General features: G+C 45.7%; 3 protein-coding genes across 7 annotated transcripts in view; 1 reads left to right on the forward strand and 2 right to left on the reverse strand.

Moving 5' to 3' along the window:
* Positions 1-2,853, forward strand: part of ACOT12 (acyl-CoA thioesterase 12) — a 23,469-nt gene extending 20,616 nt beyond the window's left edge. For all 5 annotated transcript variants that reach the window (XM_050329741.1, XM_050329742.1, XM_050329745.1 and 2 more), the window contains one exon: positions 519-2,853. In XM_050329741.1, the coding sequence (XP_050185698.1) occupies positions 519-653 (135 nt within the window). In that variant the 3' untranslated portion in view covers positions 654-2,853. The remainder of the gene's footprint in view (positions 1-518) is intronic.
* ZCCHC9 (zinc finger CCHC-type containing 9) lies at positions 2,795-8,207 on the reverse strand. Its single transcript, XM_050329787.1, has 5 exons — positions 7,833-8,207; positions 6,354-6,504; positions 6,040-6,132; positions 5,079-5,147; positions 2,795-3,773 (listed from the first exon to the last, which is right to left on the reverse strand). The coding sequence occupies exons 1-5, from the start codon at positions 8,109-8,111 to the stop codon at positions 3,658-3,660; spliced, it is 708 nt and encodes a 235-aa protein (XP_050185744.1). The 5' UTR covers positions 8,112-8,207; the 3' UTR covers positions 2,795-3,657.
* A 2,637-nt stretch (positions 8,208-10,844) lies between these two features.
* Positions 10,845-25,024, reverse strand: CKMT2 (creatine kinase, mitochondrial 2). Its single transcript, XM_050329773.1, has 9 exons — positions 24,873-25,024; positions 23,972-24,170; positions 22,852-22,947; positions 21,160-21,381; positions 18,782-18,867; positions 16,738-16,861; positions 14,609-14,743; positions 14,137-14,262; positions 10,845-11,018 (listed from the first exon to the last, which is right to left on the reverse strand). Exons 1-9 carry the CDS (start codon positions 25,022-25,024, stop codon positions 10,899-10,901), a joined length of 1,260 nt encoding a protein of 419 aa, XP_050185730.1. The 3' UTR covers positions 10,845-10,898.
* Between the last annotated feature and the right edge of the window lie 1,302 nt (positions 25,025-26,326).

Below are 26,326 nucleotides of genomic sequence, written 5' to 3' on the forward strand. Positions count from 1 at the left end.
CTCTGGGGGTGTCCATCTCTTTTCACTGACTAAAGAGGAAGTCTATGGAAAACAGTTCAGACTAAATTCCTAATTTTAACTGTCATATGCCAGAAATCACACAATCTGAATCCCATCTCTGGACGAGTGACAATGTTCTTTTCTTATTCTTTTCCATGGGAAGGCCAAAACTTTTCCATTTAAGAAAACTGAAAATATTCAGTAGCATTCAGTGGCTGTGATTGCTTTTTTCAGGCAACAGCTTTGTTCACAAAGCACATATATTTAACAGGGTATGCCTAATGTTTCTTGCTGCACTGCTCTGTACATCTACCTGCAGATGCTTGGGATCTGAGAGCAGCGAGGATACTGAGATCACTGAAGTGCTGTGAAAAAGACACCCTTTTTACAAATTATTGCCTTCAGTTTCAGAAGCACTATGTGTTTCTATTCACATCCATAAAAACTTTGATGCTCATCTAGGCTCTGCAAAAAAAAGGCTAACTCCTGCAATCCATAGGCTTTTTTTGTTCAAACAGGTGTGTTACTTCAATCAAGTGACATCAGGAGTGATGCCTTACTTAGCTGCAAATCTCGCAGGCTCATCAAAATCCATTGAAGACACTGCTTTGGAATGTATAAAGTTCTTGGAGATGAAAGGCTCCAAGTGCTGAAGTTAAAAACAGATTTCTGAAGGGACATCTGAAGATTATCCAGCAGTTCTTGTTTAAATTCCTGCGTGTTGATAATTTTTCTACAGGTTACTTACCTTAGATCGTGTAGCCAATATTGGGCTTGAACCTGAGAATACCTAGTACAAGCATCTGCTATCAAATTGAGCTTAGGCCTTAGGCTCCAAATTCAGTTTTTAATTTAAAAAAGATTAAGGGACAGATTCTGATTTTGATTGCATTAATTTTGTATAAATGGAGGCAGAACGTGGCTCAGTGGAGCTGTAGCTCATGAGACTATTTCCCCATTTTAATGTTATACTGCATGAAAAGGCATCCAGGCAGTTTTAAATCTTGTAACCTGCAGAAACCAGTGTTGCCAAGTAGCTTTGCCTGTGCTCTGACCTGGCTGTCCAGGTCTTTGCACCCCCATTATTTATGACCTGATTACAGCCCATGTAAATTAGAGTTTGCTGCTTTTAATACTTGTCTGTTTATGTGTGACTTCCAATAAATTATTGTTTCTGAGGTTAAAAATTCATCACAAATTTTATTACAGGATCTCTGGGCTGCGGAAAGGCTGCTTTGTAGTGGTGATGGGGACTGCTGGCAACCTCAGTGCCTAGCTGTGGAGTAGAACAGTAACTCTTGGATCCACTCCCTCGCAGATGAAAAGGGGGGATGGTTTCAGAGGTTTGATTGTGGTGTGTGTGCTTTGTTTTCTGCTCTTATTTTTGCTTAAAAAAGCCTTGTTGAGAAAAATGAGTGTGCTCATCAGCAGTTAGATCCTGGCATGGACAGGGGTGTGAGGGGGATCAAAGCATGAGCTGCAGCAGGGTCACTTGATCTCTCTGCAGAATCACAACTGGTACAGGGAGAGCTCTCAGGGTCTGGCACAGTTCCCACTTTAACACATCCTCAGTTCAGCCTACAGCTAAACCAGAGCTCTGTTCAGGGATTCACAGGATGCAGCACATTTTGCATATGGGAAGTACAGCAGGAGAGACACCAAGGGAAGCCCTGGAAGCCCTCAGGGTGCCACAACACCTGAGTCACCTGGGCTCTCCACAGCTCTGGCTTAGCTTGGGTACAAAGTCTTTGTGGAACCAGCTCTGTCTGCAGGGGCTGGCTACTCTGAGCCCCACACAGCTGTTCCTTCCACCTGGAAGAGGGGCAAGGCAGGTCCTGGCCTCTGGCTCTGGAGGAGCAACCATAGACCCAGATCCTGATTTTGAATCAGCATTGTCATCACGAGGGTGAAGTGCAGCCTCTGATTCTGGGGAGCAGGGACAGCTCCCCCCAGGACATGGGAGCCACTGAGGCCCTGCTTGTCACCTCCTGGCTCAGCTGGCCCTGGGAAGGTCCAGATCCCTTCTGGACCAAGAGCTTAGCTCCCCAAGTCCTGCTGGGTGCTGATGAGGGCAGACAGGCACTGGACTAGGCAGAGAAGCCTCCAAGATCCCAATCTCTGGTGAAGAGAGACATCTAATGTTCGCTCTGAACATGGGCAGTGGGGACAGAGCCTGCCTGGATGGTGCCTGCACCAAGCACTGTACATTTATTTACACCTTTACATGCAGCACCTTTTACAGCTGCTTTTCAAACACCTTTCTTCATCTACACCTGCCTCTGTGAAATCATCAGTGGGTGCATTTAAGGTGTAGTTTTGTCCAACAATTACTGAGGATGGCTCTGAGTGAGCTGACAATTGACCCACAGCTCACCTCCAACTGCCTACACCAGCCCTCACAGGGATGTATTGGTAACACCAGGACAGTCAAAGTCTGTGGCTCCAGGTTCCTATGCATAAAAGAACATGTTACAAAGCCAAAGACTTGAGAAATTACTTTAAAAGATCCTTTTTGGACAATGTATTTAATTCATAGAATAGAAAGGGAAAACACTGGGATGCCTGTTGCAAAATGTCCACATAAAAGTGACACTGCTTTGAGTTTTAATCCAATAGTTAATTAAAACTCCATAATTAATCCTTGATTTCATTCACATCCACTCTCCTTCCCCATTTAAATGCGTGCTCCGATGAATACAAACTGAATATACAGCCCCCCAGCTCAGTCAGCTTAGTGTGCCTTTGTCTCCACAGCAGAACTAGGAAACCTGAAATAAGAGCTCTAACCACTGTATTCTTTAGCAGCATTTTTATTAAAAATAATTAACTTGTACAAATATAAAATATATCCACACAAATTAACTCCCCGTATTTGTTTTTTTGCTTCAAGAAAAGCTTGTGAGAGAAGCTCAGGGTGCTCTTCTCTGGTAGCACAAGATGCTGCAGGAACTCTCTTTTTAGTCAGTTTCCTAGATTTTTTTTTTTAATATGCCTCAGTTTTTTTAAGGCTGTAGTCTCCATTTAAAAACAGTAGATCTCCCAGGTAGTAGGAGGTGTACACATTCCCAACTTGCCGAGGGATAGAAAGAATGAAGATTTTTGAGCATTTTCCTTGGAAAAAAGTAAAGAAACTAAGCAAACTTCTCACTTGTTCTCCAACTCTTCTATGGTGTTTTTCACCACAGCTATCAAAGGCAGGGCATGATTCTGTTACTTTTCGTGAACAAATAAACAATCCAACGTGCACAGTCAAGTTAATGATTGTTAATTACAACCACGAGTAGCAGGAATTGCACCCCCAAGCTCAACAGGCTGTAGAGTTTACCTGTAATTTCACCACAAGAAGTTACATATGTGCCAAGCTGGCACATATGGAGGAATAAATCGATTATTCCTAAAAGGAGAAGGCAAAACCATGCCAGAACCCAACAAGAACCTTTAAAAAATATGCAGAATCCCTTTAGTAAAATACCCACTTGCTGTATTTGTGTTGTTCCTAGCTTTTCAGGGAGCTAGGGGAATCTGGGAGGCAAACTGGAAAAATGAAGGGACACAAAAAAAAATAAAACAATTCAGCAGCAGTCTGCTTGATTTTCTGGAACAGCTCTCTGTAGTCACTCTTCTGCAGCAAAGCAGCAGTGAAGAGCCAAGAGACCTTCAAAAAGTCACAACTTTGGGTACTTTGGCTTTTGGCTTCTGCAGATTTGGTGCTTCAGTGACTTCCTCATGGTCTGCGCTCATTCCAGCGACCCATCGCCCAACTGTGACCTGGTCTGCAGGGGGACACACAGGGTGGGGAAAGGCTCAGCACTGCCAGAATCAAACCTTCACACCTGGGCAAGGCTGGGCCCACAAGGGCAACAAATCATACGAAGAGTATCGCACAGATAAATCCAAGTTTATATTAAAGCAGGCCCAATAAATCCACATGAAAAAATTAGACGCTGCAGTCCCTGAAGCTCTTTGCCAGCTGTAATTCTTCCTGTAGTCTAAAAGTACTCTGCATGGTACAAACTGATTTCACAGAATATCACAGTTCTTACCAACGGTGTCACAGTTCCAATTAATTCAACTGTTTTTAACGAGCAGTACCAGTTTTGAAATACCACTGTAGGGACAAAGATGTCCCTTGAGAAATTGAACAGCACTAGTCAGTCTTATTGTGGATGTAAAACTTAACCAGAAAAAGGCAGAAAGGAATTGGTTACAGGCTTTCAGTGCAGCAGTCACCGGAGTGGGCACTGCCCAACTACCTGCTGATGAGTTTGGGGAGATTTCAAGTATTTTTGTGTCAGAATCTTCTCTTCAGACTCAATCCCACCCACTCTAGGCCGGCTAAGCAGCAGGTACCTAGAATGTTACATTTGGTGTAACAGATCTAACAATATTATATAAGTAAGATTAGAGACAGAAATTGCCTCTACTGCCTCCATAAATATTTCTTACATAAATTTCACCAAAGTGGCTTATTATTAACCCAGAAATTCTATGCACCGTAAAAAATAAGTAGAAAAAAATCACACATGTTGTCACCACTTCAGGTGGTAACAGAGTCATTCTTCAACCTTTTGATGCTTTTGCCTTCCACCCACACTGGAAAACTGAAGGACATGTAACAAAGCAGCTCATTAGCTGTGGATCCAACTGGACACACATCCTGTCTCCTCTTTCTCCACCATCCCTGACACACCTGCCTGCACACACCACCACCTTGCACCTGACATTGTGTTCACTTCCACCACCTCACACTGGAACTATCAAAAATCAGCAGCCAGTTTGGTTGCACAGCTGCCAAGGTATGAAGAGCAGCACAAACACTGGCCAAAAAAATACAGATTATCTCATATCACCTTCAGCAATACACAAGATAACTTTCTGTTAAGCAAGATCTTAGTTTTGTACTGCAGTTTACTGCCTTCCTCCACACTCCCCTGAATATCAGCACTCGCTGCCAAAGAAAGGTCACCTTTGCTGTTCCAAGTTCTCCTCCCAAACCCCTTTTCCTGACCTAGGTCAGGCAAAGCAGTAAATGGACACTGCTGGCCTCAAACTTCACCGCACAGTTCCCTGCAGCTCACCTGTGTTCTGTTTCTCTGGACAGTCCTTTTTGAAGTGCTCCACAGACCCACAAAGTTTGCAGCCTCCACCTGTTCACAGAGAAAGTTGTTCTTCATGAGGAAAACAAAAACCAAACCAACCAAAAAAATGTCTTCCTCCATGTCTCTGAAGGATGGAGCTGCTTGTGATCTACTTGTGTACTGCTCTGTACAGCATCACATACCATTTCTGATTTGTTGGAAGCTCTCTTTTTAAGAAACCAGCTGCATTCTGCCAAAATTCATACTCAAAGGAACTTTTGAAGTTGACAGGAGCTCCTGAGAGGCAGATAATCCAACTGCAGGAACTGAGATATGAAATTTAAATTCTCTACTCCTAATCCAAACATTTCAAAGTGAAGTGATTCTTTTCCCCCTTTCACCGTGCTGCGAGATCACCATTTGGAATTTGCCAGACCCCACATTTGTACTGGGGAAACAGGTTGCTGGTTGTTGGTGCCAATGGGGAAGTCAGGAAGAGCAGAATCTGAGCAAAACCTTCAAACTTAGATCCCATTTCTCATTAAAGTCACTCAAACTGAAGATATCCTTCTTCTAGTGAGAGCCTGTGATTTGCCACCTCCCAAAATCTTAATAGGGTGACAGTACGTTTTTACCACCTAATTTGGTGCATGTACATGTAAATAAACACTGACTACAACATGATTTTGTTTCTTTGTGTATCTCTTGATATTGAAGCACAAGCAAACTCTCACGCTTTGCACCTCATCTTGTTGTTTAATGCCAACCTTACCTTTAAAACAGAAATCCCCAGGTAATTAATTGACAATGAATTCCCTAGAATTCCCTGCTTTCACCAAAAAAGACACAGAAATTCCTTTTAGCCAAGTCTTCATTCACTTGCAATGTTACTTTGCTCTGTATCAGGTAAGAACGACACAGAAATTAGATTTTACTTAATTTAGTAAATCAGCACACTCACCTTCAGCATACAATCCTTTTGGATTATCCGGACACGACCTTGACAGGTGCCCCATCTCACCACAGATGAAACATTTTGCATATGGAAATGGCCCTGCAAAATCCCACGGGGTTTATGATGCACATCAAAACCTTTGTGAAGCCGCAGACTGAACACAGTGTAATGACAGTATCTTACTTTATGTACAAAACACATGTCAGGTTTCTCATTATCATAGTGCAAGAGTTAAATTACTAACACAAAAAGCTGATGTTTCAGTAGTCAGACAACTCAGACCAAAGCTCCTCAAAACACCACAAATTTCTGAGACCCACCAGTGGCTGGATCCACTTTGGCTCTGCATTTGCTGATGTCGTGTTCCGTGGATCCACACCGGTAGCAGATACCCGTCCCCATGTCTTGGCTTTCCAGGACTGCAGGACAGTCAGCCACACCATGCCCAGGTTCTCTGCAGTGGAAACACACCTTTGAAGAGAAAAATTCAGTGATTCTGTGAATGGCAACCAAAGACCTGTAAATCCCAGCATTACAAGGCCTAAAAGGCAGATGCACCAAGGGATTTTCTCCTGAGGGAAAGACAGCCAGGAAAGGAGACTCTGTGGTCTGCCACAGAAATAACTGTGAGTGCTCTGTGCCATCAAACTACATTACCATGGGCATTTTTCTCCTTTTACTAGCAACACACTGTTTGGGGCATTCACCCACTGACAACTGCACACCCTGGACCATGGAATCATGGAATGCTTTGTGTTGGAAGGGACCTTTAAAGCCCATGTCATAACACCCCCCACCATAGGCAGGGACACCTTCCACCAGACCAGGTTGTTCCAAACACCATCCAACCTGGCCTTGGACACTTCCAGGGACTTCGCTTTATTCACCTGAAGCCTCACCTGACACACTGGGTCCCCTCAGGAGATGAGGGCTGAGCTCCTCGCTAAGACCCCCTGGCAGCACCAGCACCAGGAGAAGGGTCTGCACCTCCCACACGGGGGCTTTCCTGGGGGTTTAACAATGCTGTGAAAAATGACGGGGAGTAAAAAGATAATGGTATGGAAATTATAGGGGAAAACAGGATTGCTACTCCCTGGACTGAACCTCCCACACACACAACACAATCCAAGGGGGACTAAAGGGAGGGTGGAGAACCCACGACTCCACTGGAGCCCTTGCAAAGGAGGGAATTTGATGGTTCAGCCGCACAGCAGCTGCAACGCAAGAGGGATAAAGGACCACGTCTTGCTGTTGAATTAGCAGCCCTGGTTCAATCCCTCTCCTTGGGCTGACCATGTTCCCACACCAAGGCCACTTCAGGTGAGATACCCTCCCAAGGTACGACTACCACTCACTGATTAAGATGTATGACTAACATCACTCAAGTTCCCCCTAAACATAAAGAAGTAGTGTAAAAGTAACTTAAGAACGGGGAGAAGTTTGGGAAGACTCCGGTCTAACTTTTGGGATCAGCCGATGGACCGAACCTCTCTCTGCCTCACAGGGACTCACTGGGTAAGAACCATGCTCTGTGCGTGCAGAATCATTACCTCGAGCCAGCTCTTATTAGTAACTGGAATTTGCTTTGCATTCGTATATTGTTTTGAATTAGTAAATTGCTTTGAATACATCTCTGCAGCGAGACACTGTCACCGGCACTCCCCGAAGTTGTCACAACGATATTAACAAAGGGTTTATTCTGCACAGTGTTGTTGTGAGCCCTCCGAGGGCGCTGGCAGACTGATCAAACACTTAAGAATTTGAGGGAACGTCCCTCTTCTGCGTGGCACAGGACTCACCATGGCGTTCTTCCTCCTCTCCTGCCTCCTCACCCTCCTGCTCTCCCGCCGCCGGTCCTTCCTCAGAGCCTCCTCCTCCTCCTCCTCCTGCTGCTGCTGCTGCTTCCGGTGTGCCAAGAACCCGTTCACGTCCTCGCTCACATAATCCTTCTTCTTCCTCCTCTTCCTCCTCTCCTTCTCCTCCTCCTCCTCCTTTCCTGGCCCCCTCATCTCTTCCCAGGGGGTCGCGTCCAGCGCTCTCGCCCCGGGCGGGACGTTCCGCCGCGCCCAGCGGGTCATGGATGGAGGGCAAGGAAATGGGGGTGGAAATGAAATGAGGGTCCCGCAGGGTTCCGGTGAAGGAGCGGCCTCTCAGCAAAACCCGGCGGCGCCGGGTGATGACGATGGAAGAGGGAATAGGAAGAGGAGGAGCGGAATCGAGATCAAGGCGGGGGGGAGGAGGCGGAGTCCCCGGGGTCGAGCGGAGGCGGGGAATGATGAGAGGGGAGGGGGAGGAGGAGAAGGGGGACCAGGACCAAGACCAAAGAGGAGGGGTAGCCCCCCAGGACTGAGGGAAGATGGAGGTGGAGATGAAGAAGCAGGACCCGGACACGGGGGGAGGAGGAGATGAGGATCGCGGACCGAGGGAGACGCGCCGTGTCAGGGGGATGGGGGCTGCGGGCGGCTCATCCCATCCCACTCCCTGCCATGGGCAGGGACACCTTCCACTATTCCAGGTTGTTCCAAGCCCCCTCCAACCTGGCCTTGGACACTTCCAGGGAGCCAGGGGCAGCCACAGCTTCTCTGGGGAATCCATTCCAGGCCCTCAGCACCCTCACAGGGAAGAATTTCCTCCCAATATCCCATCTAACCCTGCCCTCTGGCAGTGGGAAGCCAGTCCCTCTTGGCCTGTCCTTCCATCCCTTGTCCCAGGTCCTTCTCCAGATCTTCTGGAGCCCCATTAGGCACTAGAAGGGGCTCTAAGGTCTCCCTGGAGCCCTCTCTTCTCCAGGTGAACACCCCCAGCTCTCCCAGTGTGGCTCCAGAGCAGAAAGGCTCCAGCCCTGGGAACATCTCTGTGGCCTCCTCTGGACTCGCTCCAGCAGCTCCATGTCCCTCTGCTGTGGGACCCCAGAGCTGGACGCAGCTCTGCAGGTGGGGTCTCACCTGAGAACTGGGAGGAGTTGCAGGAGCTGCTGCCCCTGTGCAGGTGTGGCGAGCTCTGCTCGCTGGAGGCTTACAGAGCACATCTTCAGGACTGTGTTGTTGGAGGATGCTACTCAACTGTTGAAATGTTTATAAACGCAAAACTTTTTCCCCTCAAGTCAGTCTTCTTTTTCTTGTACTTTTAGCGTTGCACTAGATCTCCATGACGTATCCTGGTGGTCTTGAGTTGATCTTATAAGGATATCTATATTATATATATTATATAAAAATATTATATATTCTTCAGTAATTATCCTTAATACTTTCTCTCCCTGGGGAAATGGCCGTATTTTGCCGTTTTTCCGTGTCTTTGAGCCCACTAGAGGGAGATGTTCACAAAGTGTGTTTTAAACTGCATCGCTGCTGCTTAGAACGAGCACTGGGCAGGGACATCTTCCACTATTTCAGGTTGCTCCAAGCCCCGTCCAACCTGGCCTTGGACACTTCTAGGGATGGGGCAGCCACAGCTTCTCTGGGCAATCTGTGCTGGGGCCTGACTGCCCTCACGGGAAGACTTTCTTCCCTATTCCTTCTTTCCTTCTGTCAAACTCCCTGGAATTTCCACCAGCTCATTTCTGCAGTGAAATGCCCTCTGAAGAGCAGCCCTGCTCTCCAGCTGTACAGCTGCTCCCTTTTGTTGAGCCCCAGCAGTGAACTGACTGACTGTGAGATGCACTTCATCATCCAGGTTGTTAGTAAAGACATTACAACAGAATCATCAGCTCCAGTACCAGGCCCTCAGGAATTCTGGTAGCAAGTGGCTGCCAGTGGATGTCCTGGTGCTGCCCATCAGTAGTTTGCAAGCCAGCAGGGGAAAACCAAATAGAGGATGAAAACTGAGCACGTTTGGCTCACAGGCAGATTTTGTGTTAGGTTTAGGGTTTTGGAGAGCTAACACTGAAATCTTTCCAGGTTTACTTATTTATGTTCTGTGTAAAATCAGCAGAATTCTCTTTGCTTCTCCCAGAATTACAATTATTAATCAGCACTTGGAAAGCCAGTAGCAAAATGTAAGGAATGTTCCCAGCATAGATGAGGAAGAACCAGCACTCACATGGAAGCTCCAGTCTACTTTACACTCAACAGCTCTCACCAGGCTCCTGATTATCAAGAGCTCCTGATTCACCATCCAGCTCTCAATTAGCTCCCAATTGTGATTTTTAAAGTTTGTAACCAGTTATGGCCCAGCTATCCAGTCACTCTGCAGATATGACTCACTGAGAGACCTTCCTGTGAACTGCTGTTCTGAATGTGGTGGCTGTGAAATGCTGAGTATGTTTCAATATGCAAAAAGAAGTAATCAAAGGGACTGTCAGCATCTGCTGGTTTTCCCTTTCCACAGAGCTGCTTCACACATGAAATTGTGGTGAGCGTGGAGATGTGTTAGCAAATCCCCAGACACTTTGAGGAGTGACAGCTGAGCTAGGTCCCCGTTACCTGGAACAGGCCATGGTGGACAAGGTTATGGGGGTTGCAGGATATCAACAAACTGATTTGCCTGCTGGTTTTTGGGCTGCAGCCCAAGGTCATGGGGTGGAAATGAATAGGGTGCTTACAGGAGCTGTTGTAAATATGGCCAGAAGTGCAAGTGCAGCGTACAACTAAACTAGTACTACTGGAGTAGTACGTTTCTTATCACCAACCAAGAAAGAAAGCGAAGCAGTGCCCCAAAGAGAGCGTAGGGGAGGTGGTTGTATGGGTGCAGCCCCGTGAAGCTGCACAAAGACCGGTTTCTGCCAATACAGCAAGACATGGAGGAGGCCTCAGGTATCAGGCAGTGTTTTTATTACACAACATATTTATACAGACATATACAGAGGTGCCTTCCCATCAGAATGGCAGCCACCAGTTTACCATCAGTTGCCACCATCAGCAGCAACATCATTTCCTGACAAACTGAGGCAGAGGAGGTGGCACCCTGATGTCTTGACCTCTTTCCAGTTTCTTCTCACAGTCAACAAGGTAATTGACCCCGTCGATGACAATCTGGACCAGCTCCACCTACAAAAACAAGAAGAAAATAGTAGTAATAGAAGCTTGAGCTCATCTGTTAATAGAGGAATAGAAAGTTGGCTTGTATTGCAATGACAGCAGGTAAAGCTGTGAGGTAAAGTGACCCCTGAGGACAGTCACAGCATGGAGATCATACACCCTCTGGCACAGGGAGAATGGGTCATGCAAAGCCATAGTAATTCCCTTCTCCTGTTTGCCCCAAGTTTGGACCACCAGAAACAGAAACTTTTAATTAGGTCCCCAAAGTTATTTCCACCAAACTCTTCTCCCATTGGAACAAACCAGACAAAAGCCCTTACATAAAATGTTTAGGCATGAGCTGAGAGATCTGTGACCATGAGGGTCTTTCCCAGGTATGTGCTGGGAAGGGATGCCTGGCACAGCTTGTTCCCCACACTCCATGTAGGAGGATGAGAACATAACCATGTTGTGTGTACTCAGCATCACCAGGCAGGTCTTGCTGAAGCACTGAAGTCCCTTGCTGGGTCTCTCCAGCTCCAGGCCCCTAACACCCTGTGCTTACAGGAATATTGAGCACAGAGACATAGAAATGAATTAACATGGATGTTGGTGCAAGGAGAGGAAGGCAGAGGCTCATTACCCTGGTTCTCACTGGACCTGGGAGCTGCTGGAGGCAGAGGGTGGGTGTCCTTCATGCGGCTGGGACTGGGAGGATGTCAGCACTGCCATGGCCTTTTAGGCTGCCTGAGGAAGCTCATCAACTCAGGGACAGGTCCTTCCCCACCAGATGTCCTTCCCAATGGATGTCCTTCTTCACAGATACCCTTTCCACAAATGTCCTTCCCCTGTCCTTCCCCTAGAGATGACCCCAGCCCTGGTGGGATGAATGTCCTCCCCCTTCTGCCAGGCTCAGCACCCACATCTCTGGAGAAGAGCAGGCTGGCTCTGCATCATCCAGCACTCATTTTTAGCTCCTGATTTACACTGGCAGGGATGGGATCAGGTCCAGGCCAGGAGCAGCACCAAAATTTGTAAATCTATGTGCTGGGGGCAGAGGAGGGGTAGGGAGAGTGGTGCCTTTGTAACCTGTTCCAGAATTGCTGAAGAATACCAGGAGCCTTGTCCAGAAATTCAGAAAGTCCCCAGCAGACTTTCTGCACAGGCTGTGACATGTGAGGACCACAGGCCCTGTGGCATTGTAAGCCAGCAAGCTATAGCACTGATATGTCTTAATCTTCATGAAATGGTTCATTAGCAACCTTTAATGACTGGCTTGTTAAAACTGAGTGCAAAGACTAAATCCCATTGTCTCTTTATTATGACAGTTGCTGATTTTCAAGGGATTTGTTTTTCCTATAAAGCATTTCAGTGACTTAACACTTTATTTTATTGCCTTTTACAGACCAGCTGTTTGGGGAAATCAGAGGTCTGAATTTGCAGTCTCCAGGAGAAAACAAATTTCCTATTAAGTTTGCATTGACCGGTAACTGAAACATAGCAAAAATACAGACAATTTTATCTTGCAGCTTTGGGAACATAATCCAGTTCTGCAAAAGCATTTACCACGTAATGGAATTTATTTTATTATGTACTAAAAAAATTATATCTTATAATAAAACATTTCTATCCCTTTGAGTATGTCCTGTCTTATTTAGATTTCAGATTCTTCAAGGTAGGGATTGTATCTTATGTGTTGGCTTAATCCTTTGGATCCTTGCTGTAGAAGGCATCACTGACTAGTGGAAATCTTCATATAAGAAAGAATTTTTAGGCTTAGGCTGTCAGTCAGTAGGGCTCAATCAGGCTGTGTCATCCTTTTGTATTACTGATGTTATTTTAATATAAAGCACAAGTGATGATGTTTCAGGTATTAATAGATGTCTTTGTCACAGACTGTTTGTGCAAATAATACAGCTTAATTGTATTTCACTCTTATTTATTTCATTCACTGTCATTTGTTTTGTTCTAGATCCAAAGGAACATAGATGCCTACATCAAACTTCGAAATTTAAAATTTCCAAACCTCTCTCTATGATTGTGGAGACATTCAAGGGCACCTCTGAATAAGAAAGCACAGGGTACCTGCCTTGGCTCTGTCCCAGTCATGAGTGAGAAGGGAAACCACCTGGCTGGCTGTGGACTGAGCTGAGTTTAGTTGTGACCACGTGCTTTGTCCCTGGGTTATATTTCTGTTATGAAAACCTACCCAGAATCAGGCTGGGTTTTGGGCTGCAACAGCAAGACCAAACTGCATACTAGCTGCCGCAGCCTCTCAGGGAGGGTTTGGCTCAGAGCTGGTGGGAAGAGGCTGCAGCTCTTTGACATGACTCTTTCTGCCCCATCCTCATTAGCTTTGCTCTTGGGAGCTGTTCTGCTTTACAGAACACCTGAATATTAATCTGGAATGAGGTGTGGGACACAAGCCTCCTAGGAGGGCAGCAGCAGTACCAGGCTGCAGGGTCATTTCCATGCTCTGGTACAACAATTGCTCCTTCTGACTGAAATGGCTTCAAAGCAAATGTCTGAGACAAACCCATCTCATCACCCTGCAGCCCAGCAGGGAGGGCTCATGGTTGGTGATTAACTTTGCCTTGATTTAAACTTAGCTGTCATTTAAACCTAGCTCTCCTCTGTCCTCTGCTTGGAGCCACACAGGACATGTGAAGAAGGCACCAACTCCTCAGTAACTGTGGCGTGAAAGCCTCGTCCTGCTGTGTAACTGTGGAGGAAGTGCATGACTCAATAGTGAAAGGAACACAACACCCTAATCCAAGCCTTGCTTTAGTGCCTGATTCCCTGGATGGGTTAGGACTCCGTCCTTGCTCATTTCCAGCACCTGCATACTCACTCACGCAGAGGTCCTCAGTGCATGGTGCAAATCACATTTGTGCAACTTGAGCAGGGTTGGTTTCTTTCATTGCCATAACAGGAGTGTTTATCAAGCCCTTCATGTGCATTAATATTTTTTTCTTTCAGTAAGTATTTCCATTGGACCAGGTTCATCAGGAGTAAAAGCTGACGTGGATCCACTGAGGTCAGCAGAGCGAACTCAACCGCAGGGAAACTGACTTGTGTCAACACAGATCTGAGATAAAAGGCAAGGGGAAAAAACAAGGAAAAAACCCACAAAATGAGGGCAGGTTACCTCTGAGCGGCCAAGGCGGTCCAGGTTGGAGATGTCGTACACATCAGCCACGGCTGCCGTGTCTACTCCGCCAGTGCCACGCTTCTGCAGGCGCAAGTTCTCCAGGATTTTGGGAAACCTGGGGTCCTGTCACAAGAAACAGGTTTGAGCTTACTGCCTATCAGTGTGTGTGTCATGCTGTGTCCTTGCCATGCTGTGATCCATGGATTAACAGCATTGCCAGAGGGACAGGCAGCGGTGGAGGTGGAGAGTTTTCTTGTCCTTGGATTACCGCCAGTCCTGGCCGCTTCCTGCTAAGCACATAATTTCCATAACAAAGACAATGATTTGCAGAATTAAAGCGTGCTCAATTAGACCTGCATTACACCCATCCTGCTAACCTGCAGTTGCCTTGAGCTGTCATTTTTCATCTATTCCTTTATAAATCAGAAGAGCTGAATTATGTCACTGGCTTTTTAAAGGACTCACATACCTTGCTCAGCCTGGGCAGCTTCACATGGACTCCAGCTCTCAGACCAGTGCCCAGGTTGGAAGGACAGGTCAGGACATACCCGAGACGCTCATTCCACATAAATTCCCAGCCTCGTTCCTTAATTAATCTCTCCACCTATGGTGGCAAGACAGAAAGAAAGCAAAAAGGACAACATGCAAATATCTCATTTTAAGATGTCTGTTGGTAGCTGAGATTCTTGTTGCCATGCGTTTGTGTTGATGATCTTCACTAACACCAGTGGAGTGGCAGGAAGTCACACCTGGGTCCAGTCTGATTTAGGTGTGACACAAATGTTTGCACTCACCAGGTACCAGAAGGATTTCTCTGTCGTTTTCTCACGACCGCTACCTTGCAGACTCTTTGCCACTTCATCACAAAGCTCCCTGTCCTGGTGTTTTTGTAAAGCCTTAGCTCATGAAGCCATGTCTGAGATTGTGGCTTTTGCCATTTTTTTCTAATTTGGTAATTTTGGAGCTAGTTTGCAACACACAATCCCAAAAGACTCAAACACTATGAAGCAAACAAGGAGCTGAATCTGAGTTTTGTGTAATTTTCAAGGTGATGCCCTGACTCCTGGGGGAGGACACTTGGCCTCTAAATGACCAGTATTAACAGTCACACTTTCTTTATACGGAGACAACACAGCTTGTACATGCTTTTCATTAGTAAGTCTCTGACCAGATTAGACAGGAGAGTGAAATAATTATCTGCAGGAAAATCACAAGGGTCTATTGACCTTTGAGTAGGCTTGTACTTTGTTCACCCATCTGCTTTCCCCAGGTTTACTTGTACAATCCAAATACAATTTCAGTTCAGTTCTCTTCTCCTCCTGAGGAGAACTGGATGCATAAACCAGCTCATGCTTACAAGACTTCTGCAAATATAGTTGAATATTTCTGTTCTGCAGAAGGATACAGACTAAATGGCCTCTAAAATCATTTCTATACTGTGTGAGCACAACAGAACAGATGGTGGGAAACTAGACCTGATTTCCTGCCCCAGGCACCTGTGCTGGTGATAGTTCCCAAAGCTGCCTGAACCCCTTTGCCTGGCCAGGTCCACAGGTGCTGCTCTGCTGACATGGGCTGAGCTCAGTGACAGTCAGAGCTGGGAGCAACCTCTGCGAACTGTGTCCCCTGGGCCACCCCCTGTGCACTGCTCAGCCCCAAAGGTGTGCCCTGGGAACCAGCCAGGACTCAGTCACCTCCCTGATGGCATAGGAGCACCTGTCAGGTGACTTTGTTTTTCTGTGCCCCAAAGCCCACTCCATACTCAGACTTCCCCATGGATGCTCTGAGCTCCCTCTGCTTCCACAGCAAAGACTCTGTAGGCCCTGCAGTCCCTACTTGGCCTTGTTTTTTTTGACTGAGAGCTGTGAAGTGATAAAAAAAGGGGTGCACAGCCATATTAGTCCATGGCAGGGGCTTGGAACTAGTGGGTCATTAATGTGCCTTCTAACCCAAACCATTCAAGGGTTCTATGATATTGCCCATGGGACACAGTGAAGTCCTTTTTCTCTGTTAAATTGACTTTTTCTGTGCCAGAGCAGTACACAGGACTTCACTGGGCCCAGAGGCAACTTGAGTTGTACCTGGACTGTCTGGCCAAAACTGTTTTAAACCACCATCTCATGAGACCTTTTTTATCACTGTGAATAGCTAGACCAGAATAAAATCCAGGATTCCTGGCTATCAGTTCTTAGTATTTTAATCATAAAGCCCCATATCTCCCCAAAAGTGGTCATGGGTCCCAAGTCTCGAGTCCTGTGCGCAACCTCAGCAGCTTCCACCCATCTCCCAGCATCAGGAACAAGAACCAGGAGGCTGAGCTAAATAAACTTTTCATTCAGGCAAATCAAGCAATCCAAGTAAAATGCTTGATTTATGAACTTCCGCAGTTCACAGGCCCAAGATGGCAAAAAGGGGAATATTTATTTGTTTTCCCCTACAACTCAGTTACCAATTTGCCCATATTTCCTCCTTTAACTGCTGTGTGGACTGGTGTTACTCCATTTTGCCGCTCCCTGAGATATCAGCTCAGTGTGAAGCACAGGGAGCAGTGCTGACAGCAATAAACAAACAGGAATAATAAACTCACTGAGATACTACCTCTTTTAAACCGCGGCAGAACCTCTCAAACACCCGCTTCATGTTGCCACCCTTCTCCATGGAGATCACCCTGGTGTGGTCCTCTTCATTAATCCAGACGAGAAATGTTTTCTCATTGTTATGCCTGGTTGAAAGAGGAGGGAAAAAAAGAGTGTCTTTAAAAAGACAAGCCCTGAAAAATAGCTCTGAGTAGTCTTGGTTTTGTCATAGACTTTCAGTGCAACAGAGATGTTAAGTGTGGAGAAATAGCCTTGTTCTGTGTGGTGAGGGATTTGAGCTGATTTCACTGTCAGATCTCTCATGCCAGTAGCAATACACAGGTCTCTTGGGCACAGCTGAAGCAGTTTCCTGATCACATCATGCTGCTGCAGTGCTGAGTGAGGGAAAATGTGTTGTCCTCTAGTACGAGCACAGCTGAGGGGTGCAGCCAAGGGAGAAGCCAAACCCTGCATCCTCTGCCACCAGGGATGGGGTTTATTGTTCTTGAAAAAACCCAAAGACCTACATGCTGCTGGGGGCCAAGCAATATGTCCTTACTGAATTGTGTTCTCCCCTAAATCAAATCCCAGTGCACTAGATGGCTGCATCAATCAAGTGCCATGTCCAGGGATTGCAGATGCTGCTCCCAGATAGGGCTGGTTTGTCAATAAAGGCAGAAACACCTGAAAACCCTCTCTTGCCCTGGGCAGTCATAGCCAGGTTTGTTAAGTGCTGTGTCACACCCGAGGTCACTTTTCCTGGCTTCTTCTCCACCTTCCTTGTCTCCTACTACAGCCTTTCTACAGCACGAAGAAGGTGATTGATGGGATCAGACTCATTTGTGCCAACAGTGAAATACCACCAGGCTTGAGACACATGAAAGTGGAAGTTCAAGATCACTGAGAGCCTGACTTTCAGCTGGTCTTTTACAGTGTCTCCTTTTCCTTTTTGCACTTGGAGTTTGCCAGTACAACATGAGGAGTTATAAACATCCTGTGCCCTGACACTGGGTCACTCAAGGTACAGTCACCTCATCCTCAGTAATGTAAAAATGCTCAGGGGAAGGTTTTACAAAAATTCTGAGATTGGCCTGGCTCCCCTCCCCCTTTAATTAATCAAGTCGCCCCACTGTTTTAAGAAACATGCACTTGCACTGTGCCATTGCTGCTGGTGATGTTGGTGGGAATAGTCCTGCAGCTCACAACAAGGACAGGATCACAATCATTAAAAGCAAAATAATTTCCATAACCTATAATCTTTTTGACAACGATTTCTTTCAAAAGATGAAGTTTTTCAAAATATTACTTACAGAAATACTTTCCAATCACACTAATTTTTTTTTTAGTCTGCATGATATTTCACATGTAAAAGAAGCCAAACCCAGGTCTGTTTTATTCAAGAGATCCCTGAATAGAAATTAAATTGCTGGTCCTCCTGTTTGTAGAGACAGTGAATGATGTGCTTCAAGCTTTATCCTTTTCCTTTCCTCAGATTTAGATGGGGACCAGGGAACCTGCATCTTGTTGAATCTAGTAGGAAGCTTGTTGATGTAAAATAATCCTTACAGATTTCCAGCAGGTCATTGGATTTCATGGATGATCAGGTTCCACAGCTAGGTGATTCCTCAGAATCCTTTCTGCCCCATTTTTCAGCATTAAAGCCTCTGGTAATGCCTAGAAGTACAACAGGATGGATGCAGATGCTGTGCCCTGCACAGCCTCCTCCAAGCTCTGCTAGTGGGTGTGTGCACTCATCTGGGAGCTGTTATCCCTTTATCTCCACAGAAAATATGGCATTTGGGCACAACATGCATCAAGTGTGTTGTGACAGTAGAAACAAACCTAGAACAAAGCAGGAAATTCAACTTCCCTGTTTCCTTTTTGTTCAGATTATTTGGAAAAAAAAGAGTTACTTTCAGCCCTGGGAATTAAAACTCTTTTTTAAAAAAGCCAACTGGACACACAGTGAGTATGGGGACAGAGTGGCAGCAAGGTTAGGACAAGCAAGGAGGTTTGTAACATGATCTTTAAAGCACACACGAGCTCCTGCACGTCACACAACATACCAGATTCCTCTGGCATCTGGCCAGTCACGTGCCATCCCAGCACATGTTAGCAAGGGGGACACTGGCTTGTCAAAGAGAAAATGATCCTGGGTGCCAAAACGGGGCCGAAGGGAGAGAGAGAGAGGGAGAGAAAATAAAACAAAATTCAAGTTTATTCAAGGCAGCAGTGCAACACTGTCCAATACATTTTATGTGAAGGCAGTTGAAGCACAAGCAAATCACAGGGTACAGCTTGTGAACCTGGTTCCTTTGCCAGCAGCTGAAAGCACTTTACCCAGGTGATTTTCTTGAGTCTTGCAGATTCTCACTGATATGGATAAAGTGACCATGTTTTAACAGAAGTGTTTTTCAAATATAGGCAGGGGTGGAAGGTGGGACCTAACATGATGTGGGCACACCTAAGGGTACTCCAGAGGGACCTGTATGACAGATCCAGAGGGGTTCTCTACACACACATATCTCAGGGTAAGAGAAGACAACGAGTTCTTAAAGACTGAAAAAAAACCCTCACAAAAAGTGCTAGTTCTGAAAAGATGCTTCTCTGGCATAAAGATATTTATTCTGAGCATGAAATCAAGGTAGGAATTAAACCAGTGCTAATCTTGACCTTTTGGAATCAGAAACTCATTCTGTTCCTTAACAGAGATGCTATTTCTGATTTAATAAATGTAGCACTTGCTGTGCCACCAACTTGCCACATTCCAAATTGCTTAGATTTTTTTAAAGTAATAGTTGGATCTTTGTAGGGTTTTTCTCCTCTAAACCGAATAACTATTTGATTTTCATGTGTATCCTGAAAAATTACTAGTTCTTAATTATTTGAATACTGCCATATCAAATGTTGTGTGCGGGTTTTTTTGCTTGGGGTGTTGGTTTTGTTTTGTTTAAATCTCAGATTTAAGTAAGAATAGTGAGGCAAGCTATCCAGAATACATATGACTTGGTAGACACATTGATATGCGCTTTACGTCTTTTTTGCCTTAATGGAGAATTTTAGGTTTCACCTTTGAATACCCTGTGATGGACATGGTGCAGCCAGAACTCCAACCATGCAGAAAGAAAAGGTATAGAGATCTCTTTGCTCATCACAGGGACACAAAATTTTCTTCCTCAGTTGGCTCCACTTGACGTTTTTTCTTGGAAGAAAAATTCCCCTTTTTGCAAGAAAAGAGCTATTAGTTTCCCTTATGTGCATCTGCTCAGATCTGCAAAATACTCAGCCTTCTGGGCTGACAGCCAGTCATGTAGCACTGATTTGATACCACTGAGATCAATTTGATCTCACTGAGATCAAATGGTATTTATGAAAGCCTGGCACAAAGTGTGATCCCACAAGGGTTCAAGGTCCTAAAGCACTGGAGGGGCTAAGGAATGGTGTGAATTAAGGGACAAATCTGAGCTTATACACTCAATGCTTTGATTTCTATAAATTTTTATGAGCATAAAGCCAAACAAAGCAAGGTAAAATGCTGAATCTGTGAAGCCTATTCCACTTCCCACAGCATTTAGCCTTAAACTATGAAGGAATTACATTCTGCACACTCCTATTTCAACCTCTCCTTTCTCAGCCTGTCCTGCTGAGACAGGCAAGGAAATAAAACCTGCAATAGCTCATCAACATCTTGTTAATAAACATATTAACAAGGACATTCAATAAAAAAAGTTATTCACCTTACCTAAATTCTTAACTGCTGTTTAATCCAGACTGTGACACCTATTTTGAGGTTATAAATAGTTATGTTACTTCATCAGCTCACTTTTGGTTGATGTTATGGATTAATGTACCATGAATATAGCTAAGAAGGTACAGCCATTCCGTTGGATATTTAAAAAGCACTTTCAAGCTTTGTTTGACATGTCATATGCTGTGACAAAATCCATGGTGAAAATCCTTGTGTTTCAATCTGTGTGACAATGAAAACTCTTGTTACGGGCCTGAGCCTTCAAATTCTTAAACACAGTGACAGGACTGGGAAAAGGTCATCTGGGTGCAGTAGGCTACAGTCATTTTAGGGAAATAAGAATTAGTGTAGTTTAGCTTGATGAAATTACAGCCAAATTTCGGGAAATTAGAATTAGTGTAGTTTTGGCATAAAGAAATCTCAGCCAAAGCCCCCCACCAGGACAGTCTAAAATACAGATACCATGTATTGTACCCCAGCTGTCTGGGGTACAAGCCCACGTTTCAGATCTACACAGCAACATGCTTCACAAAAACACAGACCCTGGATGATTTGCTATCCCACTGGAAATACTGGCAGGCCATTAACTGTAGGGGTAACGCTGTGATTACCCTCCCTGGTCATGCAGGACAGCGAGTACCCCGGAGGAGAATGAAGATGGAGTGAAGGTGGTGTTGCCCCTGGGACTGTACTTACATCGATGAGCTGCTGCTGCTCCCGCTCAGTCATGGTGGTCAGGCTGTAATACTTGCCCGAGAGGTCCCCCCGGAGCCCAGAGAGCGCAGTGACCACGACGTTCTCCACTTCCCTGCGTTCGGCCCGGGTGCAGGCGGGAGGGAGGCTGAGCCCGCGGATGCTGCGCCCAGTCCGCACCCGGGAGGAGAGCACGTAGCGCTCATCGAACTGCCCGTGGGTGATCTGCGGGAGGATGCTCTGTTAGTTCACACACACACACACACACACACACACACACACACACACACACATCTTGCAGTCTGCTGCTAAAGCAATCCAAACCCCATCCCATAAAAAGAGGGGCATTTTCCTGCCCGAAAGTGGTAGCTTCTCCTCCAGATCACAAACACTTGGGGCACCAGGAGCTCTTCAAGAGTTTCAGGCACCAGGAGCTGTTTTATGGAGCAGTGTGGTTCTTTGGCTGGATGAACATGCTGGAGTAACCAGCTCATCCTTTGTGCTCCCAAAATATGAGGGAATCTGGGTAGCTTTTGGACATAAGGATATGGACAAAGGCAGGAAACCGGGTGGGGAAGATCCTCTGGAAGAGGGAAGTCCAAAATGAGGTTGTAGTTGAACTATGAAGGAAATATTAAGAAGCAGTTCAGGTTTGACTACATGTATGTGGGCATATTGGATTACACTTCTTTCATTTCAACCCTTACACAGATGGTTATCCAAGGATTTCCAGCCCAACAAATTGCATCCAAGTCAGCCAGTATGTCAACTTCATCAGGGGCCCAGCTTAAATGTCTCTGCAAACACACTGTGGCACAAGGAGTAAACAGGAGGACTCAGAGGTGTGCCAATGCCTGCAGGGCTGTGACCTTAGTGGCATCAAGGTCATGTGGTGGGATGGCTCCTGTGACTGGACTGTTGGAATGAAAGGATACAGGTTCCTTGGGAAGGAAGGCAGGGGAGCTGGGGAGGGGGTGTCACCCTTTACAACAATGATCAGCTGAAGTCCAAGCTCACTACCCTGAACTTCAGGAGACCAGATTTTGGCTTCTACAGGGATACGCTTGTTAGAGCACCATGGAATAAATCCCTGGGGCAAAGAGGGGTCCAAAAAAGCTGGGTAATGTGCAAGGATTGACTCCTCCAACCTCAGAAGTGATGCATTCCAACAAAGAGGAAGTCAGGAAAAAACACCAGGAGGCCTCTGTGGATGAGCAAAAAGAGCTCCTAGTCTAGCTCAGACACAAAAAGGAAGCCTGCAGAGGGTAGAAGCAAGGACAGGTATCCTGTGAGGAATATAGAGAAGCTGTGGCTCCCCTGTCCCTGGAAGTATCCAAGGCCAGGTTGAATGGGGCTTGGAGCAAACTGGGATAGTGGAAGATGTCCCTGCCCGTGGCAGGAGGTAGAATGGGATGAGCTGTAGGGTCCCTTCCAACCCAAACCATTTCATGACGATTCTGTGATTTGTAAACTCATGAGCAGACCCACAGTGCCCAAAAGCTTATTTCCACTGGGACTGAGTCCCTGCTATGGACAAGGGATGCAGCTGACAGGGCTGAGCGGCATCCCACTTTCCTTAAAGCTGCTGTCTTCAGAGCTGGATCAGGAGTAAGAAAGGTACTGTTGCATACAATACTACCACTGTAATAAGCAGCTCATATCCTTTGTTGTCTCATTGTTTTATTTCAACCCTACCTTGGATGCATCCAGGTCAGTGTGATGCCTCATTGTCCGTGGATCGTAGCCATTATGTCTTGATTTAATGACAGGGTCAAAAATCTCAGCAAACACCTATGGAGTCAAGAGAATCTAGAAAGAGTCTGCACCACAGAAATGCTTTGATGTACCACCTCCAATCAGAGCAGTCCCTGCCTGTAGTTACCACAGATAGGGACTGGACATGATGAAAACCTTATTGGTTTTTGGGGTGTATTACCAGCCAGAACATACACCCAGAACTCTCCAGCCACTTGCCTCTTGGCTTTGGGTCATGCAGGAATAAATACTCTGTGTTTTACCTGCCATGGGATACCAGTCCTGGTCAGAGTCACTTGTCTCAGGTGTGCCAGCACCAACCACCACTTCACCTTCAGATGAGGAGCAGTGGCAGTGGCACATCTGGACAGGTAAAACAAACCCCAGGAGGGGACAGTCCAGAATGGCAGGTATGCCAGTCCACCCTCAGCTGCCCTGAGCTCGGGATACTGTTAAGAGGCTGTGTAATAACAGGTACCATCAAAGTAGACTGAAGGAAGCAGACTACAGAAGTCAATAAAAATAAGCGTTTTTTCTGTTTTCTTCTTGTCGTTGCAGAGTTAAATAAACTGTCCACCCTAATGCTGTTGGTCTTCATTTTTCCTCATGGTCCAAAAGCTGTGGCTTAATGATACAATGTCTGGAACTTTCCAGAAGATGTTTCTGGTTTGCTTGTGCCCCTGCTGTTTGTTCCACAATGTGATTTCTACATTACATTCATTTTGTGCGTCCTAGAGTTGGACAGCTTTGCCATAAACTAACTTTAACTGTGGGAAGGAGGGCAGCTGCTGGAGGCAGGTAGCAGGTGCCAAGTAGGTATCTTTGTTAGCATCAGTTGCAGCAGAGAAGACACCTGCAGCAATACCTTATGTTCACGCTTTTCCTAATATGGAAAAGTAGAGAAAACACCATCTTTATGCACATGCCCTGGCCCTTATGTACCCTCTGGGATACAATTTGTCTTAGGAACACGTAGCCTACTGGAAATCTGTCTTCACCTAATGGGGAAGGACACCATGAAAACTGACCCAAACACAACAGTGTTGTGGAAACCTCTTACCTCATAGGACTCCTCATCCCCTGCCACCATTCCCACCGTCTTAATGAAAGGGTGGCCAGGATTGTCCACCCCAGTTTGGATGCACTGGTCCAGGGTGTACCCATTGGGGGTCATCTTGTCCCGAAGGCGGGAGTAGATGCCGGGGGTGAGGCACTCGGCCATGCAGTTGTTGTGCTTGCGCAGATCGGGATAGTCCGCACTGGGGGTGAAAGAGCCTGGAGACATTAACCTGTTCCCTGTGAACAGCGACCCTGGCTGCTTTATTACGGGGAACACGACACTCAGAGTACATTAAAACTATAGTTATTCTTTGTTTGTATGTTGCATTGAATTTTAGGAAGGAAGGAAGATTCTGGCTGCTGGAACTGCCCCACAAACTGCCTTCTGCCATCAGGAAAATGAATCCCAATGAGCTCTGAAACTGTACTAAGCTCCACTGAAGCTCTGCTAAAACACCATTATTCAGGAATAAAAGAGCTCCAGCAATGATTAGTTCAAGCAGGAAGGGAATTCAGTTTAGCTGAAGTGCTCTGTAGTTTGGAGCCTACTTGCTCTCATCAACACCAGTGGGCCTGTCTGACGTGCCGCTGGGCAGCTTTTCTTCTGCAATACCAGGGTTTGGTTTAATGGCGTTGTATTTGCCCAAAGCTGCATGGTGTACTAAGCCAGGGAAAATAAAGATGTTAGGCTGGTCTTGAAGGCCATTGCTGGTGCTATCTGATATTGGAGATATTAGGACAGGGTGCCTGGACAGAGTGCCCTGTATTTCAGCCCCTGGACAGACCACACGAGGACTATGCCACTTCCACAGGCATCCCCTTCCTCCCAAGGGCCAGGTGTTTCTCCTACACCCATGGCCAGGGCACTGTGCCTAGCTCCCTGCCTGTCCCCCCATCCTCACCTCGGAGGAAAGAGCTTCCTCTTCTCATGCACGGCAGCCTTCACATTCTGCTGGTTTAGGAGGTAGCCCGTGGTCAGCACCCCTGTGCCCGCGGCTGCGAACAGTGCGGTGGAGGCACGGCCAGCCAGCAGACGGCAGAAGGTGCCAGCCATTCCTCTCTGAAAGAGAAGGCAGCCCCGGGTCAGCCCACCAGGCCCTGCACAGTGCCAGCAACAACTGAACCCTCACCTCACACCACAGCCCTGCAGGAGGAGAAATTTGGTTTTATTATTGGTTTGCACTTACCCAGAGTGTTCATAAAAATTGCTGATATTCACAGGTGTATTTTCCCTATTTAATTCTACTGGGATTATGTCTGGAGTACAGGAGGTCTCTAAGAAGAGAGAGTTCTAGCAAAGAAAGTGGCATGTTCTGTGCACATTTTTTCCTCCAAGAATCAGAATTTAACTACTCTTGCTAGTGATTGTGAGTTCCTTAGGAAGATGTAACTCCATTCTAAATAAAGGACACAGATTCTATGATTCTACAAATCTAAATTTACAATTACAATCTGTGTAATTGACAGAAGCTTAATCTTAAAACTGGACTCTGGTAAATCATCTCGGGGAAACGGGCATGGAAGCCCTACAAGTAAACACGACCCTTCCCCCAGGATATGCTGTTTCAGTTGTTTTTGCAAAAGTTTTTAAAAATGTGATTCTTTATGCAATCTCTTCAACATTCTTTTGAAGGCAATAATAAACACTTCAAAGCATCTGGTTTTATTTCTAGTAAAACAAATGTTCTAATTTCTGTGTTCTAATTTTCATTGGGTTAGTTATATCCAAACCTTTTACTTCTTCGACTTTCCCACTCCTGTCTACAGACAAATGCATCTTTATCTTTTTGTTGCATTTTTATCTTATCATTTGATAAAAAACTCTTCTCCTCTTGAAGGTTTTTCTATTGCAAAGCAATACCTCCTTTCTACATCAGTAATATATGTAAGATGAGAAACACAGATCTATTCTAAGTTTGGAGTAATTTGTTTCATGTCCTCTATTATTTTGAAGCAGTGTTATATTTTAATTTTTTCATTCTTTCTCCTTCATGCCTTTGAAACTCAACATACAGTTAATCTAACTTTACTTCCAGAGAAAGGTGATGAGTGATTGACAGAAATTTCAGTATTTTTTTCACTGAAAGAATTTCCCTAAATCTATTAATTCATTTAGGTAAGCTGCAGGACAGGCTTTCATGACTGCAACAGGATTTCTCCCTCCCAAAATGTAGTGGGAGAATGTTTTACTGTAAATAAAGGTCAAATAAGGGGGTTCTGATGGAGATTTTCTGATTATTTCTTTTCTGTGTGTTTAGCAGATGGTTCTTGTACCTTTTCATAGTACAGCATCCCTGTCCTACACTCTGGAAATATTTCCTTATGACTAATCTGCACAGAACTATTGTTGTTACAC

The sequence above is a fragment of the Myiozetetes cayanensis genome, unplaced genomic scaffold (assembly GCF_022539395.1).
Source record: "Myiozetetes cayanensis isolate MyiCay16 unplaced genomic scaffold, myiCay2020 scf4, whole genome shotgun sequence".
NCBI classification, from domain to species: domain Eukaryota; kingdom Metazoa; phylum Chordata; class Aves; order Passeriformes; family Tyrannidae; genus Myiozetetes; species Myiozetetes cayanensis.

Excerpts from the sequence above, each read along its gene's own strand:
- ZCCHC9 (XM_050329787.1), bottom strand. The coding sequence starts at position 8,111 with ATGACCCGCTGGGCGCGGCGGAACGTCCCGCCCGGGGCGAGAGCGCTG. Across the intron at positions 6,505-7,832 it reads AGAGGAGGAAGAACGCCATG|GTGTGTTTCCACTGCAGAGA; the intron begins GTGAGTCCTGTG and ends TTCTCTTCAAAG. Across the intron at positions 5,148-6,039 it reads AAAAGGATTGTATGCTGAAG|GTGGAGGCTGCAAACTTTGT; the intron begins GTGAGTGTGCTG and ends CTCTGTGAACAG.
- CKMT2 (XM_050329773.1), bottom strand. The coding sequence starts at position 25,024 with ATGGCTGGCACCTTCTGCCGTCTGCTGGCTGGCCGTGCCTCCACCGCA. Across the intron at positions 24,171-24,872 it reads AGGAAGCTCTTTCCTCCGAG|TGCGGACTATCCCGATCTGC; the intron begins GTGAGGATGGGG and ends TTTCACCCCCAG. Across the intron at positions 14,744-16,737 it reads TCTGCCGCGGTTTAAAAGAG|GTGGAGAGATTAATTAAGGA; the intron begins GTAGTATCTCAG and ends TTGCCACCATAG.